Source organism: Synchiropus splendidus, chromosome 9 (assembly GCF_027744825.2).
Source record: "Synchiropus splendidus isolate RoL2022-P1 chromosome 9, RoL_Sspl_1.0, whole genome shotgun sequence".
NCBI classification, from domain to species: Eukaryota; Metazoa; Chordata; class Actinopteri; order Syngnathiformes; family Callionymidae; genus Synchiropus; species Synchiropus splendidus.
The window spans coordinates 18180727-18193412 of NC_071342.1; the positions used below are offsets into that span (position 1 = coordinate 18180727).

At 41.6% G+C, this 12686-nt stretch overlaps 1 protein-coding gene across 4 annotated transcripts in view; it reads right to left on the minus strand.

The window, feature by feature from the left end:
* The window catches only part of LOC128765358 (uncharacterized), a 28669-nt gene that overhangs the window by 14759 nt on the left and 1224 nt on the right, over nt 1–12686 (minus strand). For 2 of the 4 annotated variants that reach the window (XM_053876061.1, XM_053876058.1), the window contains 11 exons: nt 11039–11167; nt 8432–8578; nt 7795–7986; nt 6749–6829; nt 6418–6563; nt 6239–6353; nt 6092–6169; nt 5900–6015; nt 3510–3672; nt 205–323; nt 22–115 (listed from right to left, as the gene is read on the minus strand). In XM_053876061.1, the coding sequence (XP_053732036.1) occupies nt 22–115; nt 205–323; nt 3510–3672; nt 5900–6015; nt 6092–6169; nt 6239–6353; nt 6418–6563; nt 6749–6829; nt 7795–7986; nt 8432–8578; nt 11039–11167 (1380 nt within the window). The remainder of the gene's footprint in view (nt 1–21; nt 116–204; nt 324–3509; nt 3673–5899; nt 6016–6091; nt 6170–6238; nt 6354–6417; nt 6564–6748; nt 6830–7794; nt 7987–8431; nt 8579–11038; nt 11168–12686) is intronic. The other 2 variants (XM_053876060.1, XM_053876062.1) reach the window with 2 other exon arrangements.

The following is a 12686-nucleotide window of genomic DNA, read 5'->3' on the forward strand; positions in this document are numbered from 1 at the left end:
AGCGCTTGCAAGTCTCCTAACCTTGTCGGCTGAGACGGTGAACTTCTGGAGCTGGATGTGGAGCTGTGTGTGGCCTCGCGGGGCAGCGGCAAGCTTGGGCTGAACACTTAACTTCCTGCGGCAAAGCAAACACATGTGAGTCAAATTATAACTTACATAAAGACCATCATCACCATCACCATTATGTAAGTCACAGGCAGTCACCTTCCCCCCTTCAATTGGTGTCTGACATCATTTCCACAGGCCGGGCCGTCTCCCATGGGTGAGGAGGTGTGGCTCCCAGATTGCTGCGGCGGGCTTCCACTCCCCCAGTCGAGGGTAGTCTGCGGACAAAGAGTACGGGAGACTTTCAAGGGCAACCCACGAACAAGTGAGTAATGCTTGCTTTGTCAAAACAACCATCCATCCAGTGAATAAATGTTGATGGGACGCATAAACCCCTCAGTCTCAGCCGCCATGTTGCGAGAAGACACTAAAAATGAGGTGTTGCTGTGGCTAATGGAAAGGTTACAACACAGTTGGATGATGGACAACATGAACCAGTGCCTGCCGTTCCATCTGTCCAGAAAATGACACATAGCATTCTTACATACAAAGGTTGATTATTCACGATGAAATAAGCCAGACAGGACCGGGGGATAAAACCAGCTTTGTTCTGGAGCCGCAATAAAGCGTGTCACTGAAAAACTGAAGATGACAGAATATTTTAGGTTAATTACACGTGCTCTGTGAAGCCGCTTGAAGCCAAAGTTTGCACATGGTTTACCAATTTGGTGACTAAAAGGAGCCGTTGTAATAGAAACATAACCCCCGTCTTTAACTCCGTGTTCCTTCGACTTTCTCAAACAGACATGTTTGGGAGCTTGGAAAGTCATTTCCTCGTCTAACTATGACAATTGGATTATAGATGTCAGGTGAGTCAAAGACGGAGCAGCCCAAATAAAAGGTCAGAACATAAACTAACACTAAAATGAGGATTTACGTGAGGATACGAGCAGTGTGAGAGCAGTGAGCCACGGAAGTCCCTTGAGCGTCAGCAGGACGATGGGTTGTATATTCAATGGCCTTTAGAGGAGTCAAATTATAGTGAGCAGTTGAATCAGACTCAAGCTTAAAAATCATTCCCAGACGTGTGACCAATGTGTAAATGCTTTTGCCTCAGTGTGTCGTCTTTATGTTTGCTGTGAGTTAAAAATCATTGTTCGATAAACTTTAAGCATAAATCATCAATAAAAAGAGAGGTTTTCAATGAACTGTATAAAGAGGTGACGCATCGGGGCGTGGTCTTGAGTTTGCTACAAAGAGTTAAGGTTATTGAGGTCAGAGCCAAACCAGATGAAAACCCCAGAGAACAATCGGAAACAATATTAGGAATATGGTGTGATGGACATTATTTGTCTTTGTTTTTGTTGTTTCCATTTTAAAGTGTATTGTAACACAGAAATGACCAGAAAAATGGTAGTACTTCGTAAATATATTTTTTCATTCACTTGAGAAACTAAAGGGAGAAAAGAAAAGAAAAAGTTAAGCTATTACGTATTTATGTCTTATCTCAAATGGCACTTAAAAATACACACTAGGCAACAAGGCAGGTCTCCAAGAGGGTGAAAAGAGTGACATGAACAAAGTTTGAGGTTCAATGCTTTATCAATAACTAGTCATTAGATGTATCAAGTTTTACAATCTCCTCTGCTAACACGTGTCGCAGCAGACGCCATGTTGCCCAAAAGGAACAATTGTTTCCTTTCCGGTTACTTCAGATCTCTTGTGTGTCTACGTGCCCAGTAAAGTGATGTCAGCCAAGAACTTTCACCTCACACTCGGCCCATCTGGTCTGGAGTCTCCACATCTGGCTACACTTTACCAGAGAAACAGGCAATAGCGAAGTTTACCTCCGTCAACAAGCTGGTGCAACACTACACTCACTTGCAGCAGCAACTGGTGATCCAGTACAAATATGATATGGTGATTAAAAAGTACGCAGGTGCCTTAAACTGAACCACGCAAGGAGCAGTTGTGCTCTATAAACAAACAACCAAAACAATATTTATAGTCCGTAACTGGCACAAAAAGTTTAAACAGAAACCGATTGATTATTGAAGGCTAATTTTAGCATTTAGCATGTGTGTAAATTGATGTAAAACAAGAGGATCTTTTTCTCATCCTGCATTATCCATATCAACATGCATCAAGGTGACCTCTTTTATTTGACCACTTTAACTTATATTTTTGAGTTGGGCCGCTTTAAGTGAGGTGGCGGGCTGGATTTGGCCCCCAGGTCTTGTGTTTCACCCTTTGGAGAGGAGTGCTGGCAACCAATGTGACCAATTAGATTGAGGTTTTGCCTTGAGTTGTGAGTGTGGCCGTCCCACTCTCTGGGTTTCTTCCAGTTGTTAGATAAATCCACCCCTGAAGAGCGATAAATTCTCCTCCTGCTAAGGTGCATCCTGGTCCTGACAATAAAAGACAAGCGACCAGACAAGAGCGGTTCAGCCTCCCAGCTCGCCGTTCATTGTTGACAAAGTCACGGCAGCGCTGGTGGAAACCTAAAAACAACAGCAGGGAAATAAACTTGAAGCAGAAAACAGAGGTAATGGAAAGACTGAAGCCTGCGTTGAAGCATCTGGGCACTTTCTCAATGAGCCAAAGTCACAGCGGGGACTTTACAAGAGCTCGGGGTCAGCGAGCGGAGAGGATCGCTGCGCCGCATAAATAGCCACGGAGCATTAAATTGTGGGTTGAACATTGATTGAACTCAATATAAAAAAAAAAAAACAACCCACGATACCACACGCCCAAAATGCTGGATGTTTCAAATGGGCTTCCTAGGGCTGCAATAGCTGCACTGGAGTGTCGTGCGTGGAGAATCCACTCACCCGAGACTGACCCACCATCCATTAATACATCATAAATCCTGCGAGTGCGTGCTTAGATGCTATTCAACCATGAAGTGGAAGAATATGAAAACTTGAGTAAGAGGGGAAGACGTATTTGCTCTGGCTCTCGGGACGATCATGTTGTGAGCTCACTGCAGCGCTGCCAGGGTCAATAACCTCTCTGGGCTAATTGTTTGTCATGGATCCTTCACTGGAGATGAGGCACATAGAGGTACAAAAATGGAATTTGCTTTCTCAAGTAGAGATTTGAAAACTATTTCGCGCTGACGCTGCAGATGTGGTCATTTTTGCCGGCATGCTTCACACACTCAGATGGACAAGGTGCTGTGTCTGCTCTCTGAGCCAAGCTGAAAGTCATCATCATGCGTCATATGGTTGTCCTTCTGTGGAGGTTTTCAAGGTCCGTTGAACAAGGAGGAGTCCTTTTGGACAAAACCAAGGGTGATATAAACATCTTACTCATGTTCGCGGCGTCAGAAGGCTCCGACAGGGAGCAGAAGTTTGGGAACCATTAATGAGACTGAAAGGTTCAGCTGGATTTCTGATTATACAAAGGACATATTCATCCCAAGCCAGAGCCAAGCGTTTTAATAAACCACTGAAACCACTCACCACGCAGCCTTTAAGACGATTCTTTCCTTCTTTAACCTCCTTTCCCATGATCCTTTGCACCCCGTCTCCCATGTTGTTTTGGGAGTCTGAGGCTGATGTCAGAGGGTCAGCGTCTTCCCTGGTGAACATGGGCCCAGTGTGAGAGAGCGCGGTCCTGTCACTCCTGCAGGTCAAGCAGAGCCAGAGGTCAGTCCTGGTGCTGACAGTGATGCTGAGCAGACGCACAACTGAGCCCAATTTTGGGCATTAACTGTCCTCGTGGAGCCACTCATGGTGTAAACAACTATGGTTGACAACGCTGAATAATATTGGCTGCTGTGGAGCTGAAGTATTTTTTGAATTTCAATAGTGAATTGTGAAATAGCAAATTATGAAATAATATTAATATAAAATATTATGAAGAACAGTGAATATATATATATAATATAATAATAATATTTCATTGTTTTCAGATTTTATATATATAAAATCTAAAAGCAATGAAATATTATTTGTATATATTCATATTAATATATAATATTAATATTTCATTGTATATATATATATACACGTATATATATAGTAACATCCGACTTACGACCGGGATCAGTTCCGGCTGCGGTGCCAGACATTGAATTAAATAAAAATAAAAAGGGATGTTACTTGTATATATATATATATATATATATATATATATATATATATATATATATATATATATATATATATATATATATATAGTATTTTTTGCATTTGCATTTCAATAGTGAATTATGAAATTGCAAATTATGAAATAATATTAATATAAAATATTATGAAATGCAAATAGTGAAAAAAATATATATATATAATCTAAAAACATTGAATTAAATTTAAAAAAATGGGATGTTACATATATATATATATATATATAATCTAAAAACATTGAATTAAATTTTAAAAAAATGGGATGTTACATATATACATATATATATATATATATATATATATATATATATACTTCCAACTTTTTCCAACTTGTTTATACATTCTTTTATTTACTGTAATGTCAATAATAATAGTGACGTGAAACAACGAAAACAAAAAATGTGGTCATTTCTTATTCAAAATTTTAAGCTAAAAAATTGTAAATAACAAAAAGCTTTCACTGATGTTTATCAGGTTTCACAGAAGAACATCAAGCTTCCACAACAGAGACACATTAGCAGTTATTACTGTGATGCAGTCACTAGTGGACACTACTGTGAGGTCAGCACACAAAGTGAAGAGGCCCAGACGTTGCTCTCCCACAGCTCTTCTATAGGAAGGTCATCTGAGAGACACCATCCTTCCAGTTGCCTATGTCACGTCAGTAAGGAGGTGTCCAGGCGGTTTGCACCAGCTGAACTGGCTTCTCTTGATATGGAAGAGCAGCACGTTGAGCTGCTCCCAAACTGCTCAGCTTCTCAGCGTATCTCTCAGAGACAGTCCAGATGTCAATTTCAGCTGCTTGTTTCGCCGTAAAGAGGACGAAAGCAAGCCATTATTTTGGCTGGAACACTTTATTGTCTCCATTTCAAACTCATACTCAGAAGCATGTCATGGTTGTTTACGGACCTCTAAGGAACACAGAAACACACAAGCCTTCAACAGAGTAACAGAGGGTATTCAAACAGCACATAGACCTCTACAGGAACAAACAAGCCTTTGTTTTATAAGTGAGCTTTTAACGTCCTCGTTTGATGAGAAGAAATCGTCCTTTTTAAGAGGAAGGAAATCTTGTATATCACTCAACAACATCCCCAGAACTCATTCAGTGCAATCAACTGATGGCGAAACGACCAACGTTTCCTTTGGAAAAGCTCGCGTCCACGGCCGACCTATTAATAGCCCATTACTGTCGGCATGGATTGTTTTTACGAACGCATTCAAAATAGCGATCGCGGCAATAAACCTGCTGAGTCTTGGACGGAGAAAGTCACGTTGGGATTTCCCGGAGAGAGGAGGGAACAAAGATGGCTGGCCAGCTCAGCAAGCCAAGACGCTGTTCACTCACTACAGTCTTCAAACAGAGGCCTTCCGGCTCCAAATCCAAGACGCGCTGGTGACGGATGCAGCGTAGCTGAGGCTCTCTCTTCATTTTGCTTATAATCACTCATTCAAACTCATGTAAAACAAGAGCAATCACGGCAGAGCGATCTTTATACAAAGCTGATTTGGGGTTTCGCGGCAGTGAATGTGAAGGTATTTAACTCATTTCCTGCTCAGTGGAAACTCAAATTGCGGGGTGTAGATTCGCAAGGCCACCTGGGTTGTTAGCACGTGTCCAGGTGCACATCGGAAGCTTCGGAAAGCTTAAACCCAGCCAACGATAAAACCATTCTGAGTGTCGCCTCATTCACGTTTTATTCTCAAGTATCTTTCTGTCTTACCTGAAGATCTTCTGAAGAAGTGTCCAGCACTCTTTCACTTCGCTCTGCTTCTGAATGACGCCCGCAGTGAGCGCTGGGTGGAGATTTGACAACTGGGATACGCTCACGTCCAACATCTGCCACAGACCAGACGGACGTCAGGTCGAGGGAAAAAAAAGGGTCCAATACATCAGCTCAAAAGGTATTTCTTACCATGATTTGACTGGCGATGTCACGGATGTCCCTCTCTCCAAAGAGGTCCAGCTCTTTAGAGGCTGACATGCTTTTCCTCTGAGACATCAGAACACATCGGTCACATGAACATTCTGTTAATTCTGTATTACTCAGCGCTGAATTTACCATATTATCGATCGCAAGCAGCACATTGTCCGCCTGCTGGTAGAAGGACGACACCTCTAGAGCAAGCTGAAGATTCTCATGGCAGTTTTTCAAATACGACTGGACCTTCAGCCACCTGCAGCAGAGGAAAGTTCAGTTGACTTTGTGTTAATTGCTTTTTGGCACACTATAAATCATACCAGGTCATTGTAAGGGACACTGTATACATTTTATTGATGTTTTTCCTACGGCTGCAAATGTTCTTGCCGTCCGTCTTCCCCTGTTTCTCCAGCTTGAGCGCCAAGTGGTTGATCTCTTCGTGGAGGTTTCGGTAAAGCTGCTCGTCCTGCGGGGAAACAGTGGGACAAGATCCAAGTATGACTTCAGCTGTTCAGCTGTCACCCTGGGAGACAAAGTAAACTCCCACACAGATAAGGGCATACATGCGGAAATGGTGATATTTTATTGCACTCGAATATGTCGCTGTTCATGTATAGTGTTGTGAACTGCTCTATGTTTCATGAACCTCACCTCCTTGAGATCCAGAATTCTTCTTGTGAGTTGCACTTTGTCATTCGCCTCCAGGACGTCGACCAGTGACTGTTCTTCTTCCTGCCAGCACATAAAAGTCAGCATTCAGAGTTCTGCAGTCTTGGCAACAGAATCGTAATGATGTCACTTATTACTGCCAAAAAAAAAAAAAAAGAACAATTGTGTGAAGAAAAAAATGCATGCCACATCCTCCAATCGTCAGTTCCTTATCAGTCATCGGTTTGGCTGTTTCCTTGCACAGACAAGGACAGAGGTAAACAGAGGTTTTGATCCTCACATGCCGACTTGGTTGCATGCAGACAGCAGTATTTTCAGGGGGATATTCAGATGTTCATTTGTCAAATAAATCCACAGAAACTGTTTACTCGTGTTTGACTCTCAGACAGATGTTCACCAGAGTTAAGGGTTGTGAAAACGAAGGATCAGATTTTAACAGATCCAAGAGCCATTTCAAGCAGACCTGGGGGCCACATGTGGCCCTCATGAGGACAATGTCAGAACAGGAATATGACAATGTGTATAATCCTTTTGTGTCATCCCTTTAGAAAACATTTCGGTGCGTTAATTTGAAAAAAAAAAACAAAAACAAAAATCTCAAATTCAGGTTTTTTTAAACTGTGTTTTTACATTGAATTTATATTTTTTAAATTCTGTCCAGATAAATATAATTTATTATCAAACTTATTTATTATACAGCCATTATTCAAAATGTTCCGCCAAAATAATTTTCTCTTTCATCAAAAAATGTGTATCATATTCAAGCTTTGCTCTTAACAACACACAGGTACTTCTACAATAATTCTGAGGTGTCACGTGACCCCACTGAACTTGGACTATATCTCCATGAATGTCATTAAACTTTTCCACTAAAAGCACTTAACTGAGTCAGATATACCCTTGTAAAATGTTTCACCTTTTTATGATATATTTGAAACAGATGTTTTTTATATATATATTTAATTCCAATATGTCATAATAAACCAAACAGAAGAGTAAAGCAGTATCATGCTTGACAAAACAAATACCTTCTCTTTAATCCACGCTTCCAGCTTGTCCACCTTTTTGTGAAACTCATGTATGTTTTTGGCTCCGCCCAGGGCCCGAGTCTGGCCGGCAGCCGTCTGTTTCAGAACATGCCATTGATCTCTGAGGTGACCGAGCTGCTTCTTCACCGTGTCGGCGGACGGGTTCAGCTTGCAGATCAGTTGATCGCCCATCTGTTCAGACAGAGAGGAGCATTGTCCACTGAGAGCTCAGGAGCGATCGGACCTACCAGCAACGGTGGCTGACTGCATCTGAGGCTCTCACTTAGTCAGAGTAATTGCTCTGGTGGCAGCTGTCCGCAGACATGTTGAAAAATCGCCACCCATTTCTTGAACAAACCGACTGAAAAATCTCTGTCCGAGTCCCTCGGGTGTCAAGTTAATGAACAGCAATGTTTCATTTCTGAACTTTCCCTCCAGAGGGAGAACGTGTAACCCGGGATGACAGGAATGTCTGGAACACAAAGGCTCCACTTTTCCTTCAGGAAAACGCCTCAGAGATCAGGTTATGTGTTACACCTTCTGACTGCACCTTTAACAACCAACAACGATTCATCTTCAGATTCAGAGCTCTGTTGGGAAAATAACTGAAGCTTACGCCGCCAAATAATCTGGTTACCTGGTTGAGCTGGATGAGCGTGTTCTCAAAGTCTTTGAGTTCCCTCTGAAGGGTTTGTGAGGCTTCCTCTAGGTCCTGCAGGGGGCACCTCTGGAGTTTACAGCCGTCTTTCAAGTCTTGCAGTTTACTCTTGATCCAAGACTCCGCCTGAGTCACAAATGCACAGTCAGTAAGGATGCAACTCAGGAAGGCGAACTGGAACATAGATCTGCTTTTATATGCGTGTAGTAACAGAGAAGATGAAGACAAAGCATTCGTCCTCTCCATTTTTCTGGTTGCACCATCTCCAAAATCTATGGTCCAGCACTGTATCTCCTCTCTAGACCATCTGACCTTCTTAACTTTAGTTGCTAAAGTTCTCTGCTGGCTCTCATGTACTCATTTCTGATCTTGTCCTATGTAGTCACAGACAGTGACTCAGTATCTTAATATCTGACTCTTCTAACTCTGCTTCCACATCTTCTAAAGTATCTTCTGTCTGTGTTCTTCGTTCTTTTTGTCCGTATTTCTGCATGTTTCCACAAGGCTTACAGATACGGACCAAACAGTGCAGTACCAACGGAAACCATGGGGGCAATGTTGCTGTTACTACCCGATATGTAGCTCCAATGAGACACGAAGAAGACAGAACAATGGCGGAAATTCTCCGTCCTCCTTAACAGTCTCATCGACCACCGCCTCCTACAACGCTACCTTTGTGTCCTCTTTTGTGCAAGAGCTACATTATCAATCCTTCTTCCACAGGACAAACGTTTGACTGTGTGTGTTCTTGGCATAGGAAAATGGACAATAAAAACAGATTTAAAAAGGAACATACGTTTGACTCTCCCTTGCTAAAGGAACGCGTAAGAAGAGAGTTCCCCACATTCAATAGCTCAAGGTAGCGAAAACCCATCAAAAGACGCTACAGACGGTTACAATTGTGTACGTGACGGCAGCATAAATGGGGCTTAAACCATGCAGTTCTCACTGCTGAACAACATAGCTTCTCTCGTACACTTGCTGAAACTACAGATCACCCATGTCAGTTGTCTCCGCCCTGCCTGCACTTTCCTCTTCACCTGCCGCCACAGATGAATCAACATTGCAACAGTAAAGCAAGCAGCAAACACAAAAGAGTAACAACAAACCTTATATTTATGATTTTTTTCAATGAAATAATATTTGTGCTCAACAATAAAAATACAATTTTGGTGGCAGCGTGTGTACGATTATGTTACTAATACAACAGTTGTAAAACGTTTTATATTCTTGAAGAATTATAGCAGTTAATAACTATATAACCGTCCGACTTATGAGAGCAAACAAGTCATTTTGACATTACGTCACTGCCCTGTTTCCCAGAGGTTGGGATGTGACATTACATAATGAATCCACAGTCACTCCCACTTTGGAATTGATAAACCTCAAAGTTTGCACAACACAACTGTGTGCTGAGGATTTAAGCCGTGATGTCACTTCTCCTCTGAGAGGCAGGCCATTAACTTTACGAGCCCCCAGGGGCCACGGAGGCATTTCTGGGTTCAACAGACGGAAAAGAGTTTGACAAAACAGACCCGCTTGTATCTCCCATGGCATATCATGACCTCATAGAGGAAGTCTACGATTGGCTTGTTTCTTCCTGCAGACTCTCCACAACAATGCGGTTTTTATCAGAAAGCACAGTCGCGCTTTGGTCTGGCCTCGAAGAATGGAGTGCTAATTTATGCGGAAGATCGTATCGCTTCTATTGATATTGAAACTCAATGTCCATCGTGCCAGACTCTGTATTTAGGGCCTACTGTTTTAGGAGACGCTATTTAGGTTGCATTATATACCAGTGATTTTTTAAAAATCACTTGCATTGACTAAGCAACTAAACAGAGCAGTAGATTGTTGGTGAAACACATCTCCCTCTTCTCATCACTGATAAACTATTCATCTGCTTTCAGAGAAACACTTTCGGATGAATTCCTTCCTAAGCCGTGGAGTTATGGGATTTTATGCACCTCGCGAAAGTTTGTCATCAGCGGTTGCTCTGGATCACTTTAGTACAGTTTAATGGTCGCGGCTTTAGCTGCGAATCCTAATTCGACTTGGGGTGTTTTGGAAAGACAAAATGACACAGTGGTGAGACGGTGACTTAGTTGTGACGATAATAGATCATGGCGAAGAAATGTGACACAGATAGTGGCACACATTAGAAGGATCGTGAAGCTTAACTTAAACCCTCCATTTCTATCGCTGTTTTCATGAGATCACTCATTTTATAGTCCACTCTTAAAGTTTTTATCACTGCTAATCCATGCGCCATATTGAGCGAGCCCTCCAGATTAGCGAGAGAATTCCTTGTATGGCTCAGTAGATGCTCAAGCAATAAGATAGAGCAACTCATTGCACTGCTGGCCAGAGTCTCTCCTGGCCATAGGCGTGAAGAGATGGAGCCAAACAATGATCTCATCTCTAAATAATTGCCTCACTTGTGGCGGTTCTCCCTCCCTCTCTTCCCGTGGCTGAACACAGCACATGAAGTTCTCGGGACAAAATACGAAGGAGGGTCACATGACCCTCAGGATTGAGCTCACGAAGGGTAAAGAAAAGAAACAAACATTCTATGGTATATTTCACCTGCAGGACCTCTTGGCTGAACAGAGAGTGGCGCTGGGTGAAGCAGTCAGCTGTCGACTCCCCATTCACTGCCAGCGGACGACTTTCTTTCCGACATGTCTCTTTCTCGCTTGACTCAGACGGCGAAATCTGTGTTGAGGAAGGACAATGTGAATGCTGGCATTAAACACACAAACTCATTGTTCACAAAAAACCGAGTTGTCAGCACGACTTGTTCAACATAAATCATCACCACAGGAGCAACTTCCCTAATGGACAGGCGTTCCAGGAAACATCTGGACAGAGGAAGCAGGAAAGGAGAGTTCCTCGGATGGTCCACATTTTTACCTTCTCTCCGACATGTAAACACATCACCTGTGTTTGACACATCACCGGGCCTCCATGTTGAAAAATTAAAAGATCATTTCTCCCTCAAAAACATCGGAGCAGTGCTTAAGCTAACTAAGGCAACTGGTGAATAAAATTGATAAATTATGATGTTAAAAAAAGGTTTTCAGCTTATTCAACACATAAGACAAAAGACACAAAGGATTTGAAAAGGAAGCGATTGCGCCGTTTGTTGTATCTCAGTTTACTTATTTATAATATGATATACATATATACTTTCTTTTACATTTGAAGTTTCAGATCAAGCATTTTATTCATGCTTTGAAATAATAATAATAATAACAATAATAATAATAATAGCCCATAGTTTTAAGAACAAAGTTTTAAGAGCAAAATTCAGAAATAAATATTTTTGCTGTGTGACAAGATGGTTTGAAGTATGGAAAACACTGAATTTATACAGCCACATACAATAGCCCAAACACTGTTTTCCAAAGTTCAAATGGAGCAACATAATTCATAAAAAAAAACAACATAAAGGAATAAACAATAAAGCACAGATGAGTGGGTTACCACAAGGAAAGTAAGAGCCAAGCGACTAAGACCATACAAAACAATGAATCGATGCTCTTATCTAAACTACTTTTAAACTATTTTAAATCCAATCTGAACTCCCAAAGTTTTCCTTTAACCTGGTTAGTTGGAAGACTCAAAATCTTGGCCGTGGACACTTCAAAAACTCGGTTTAAAATCTGTATAAACATGGAGAGTTAGCCAGTGTAGTGAGAAAACGATATCTTGTCTTCATTTTTAAAAACTTCAAACGGAAATAGTCAAGAAACAAACAAAGAATCAACATCTTTATATCAATGTTTGTCTCAGTAGTCAGAGAATGGATCCAATATGTAGTTTAAATCCCACTGCCATCCCTGCTGCTCCACTGTAAGTGGATGAAGGCGTCTGCTGTATGACTTGCAACTGAATCCAAGAAAGATTTCATAAACTATGATAATGGATGGAGTCAGGCAGACAATAGAAATGTTGCATTGCGGCAAATACGGTCGAGATTTTATTCTGAATGGCTTCTCAGTGAATCTGTTATTGTAACCAGCCTCTCGGAAGACCATTCTCTTTTGTTAACATCTTCTCTGACCTCATGTTTTCCAGCGGTCTGCTGTAACAGAGATGACTTCAACACGGAGCGAGCCAATTGCAACAGCAGAACAAAATTCTGCAACACAATGCAGTTTCTAAACAGCTATTCGTGTCTTCGTTGAAGCATGAAGTTCAATATTAAAGTGGTTACATTTGTTTTACACCT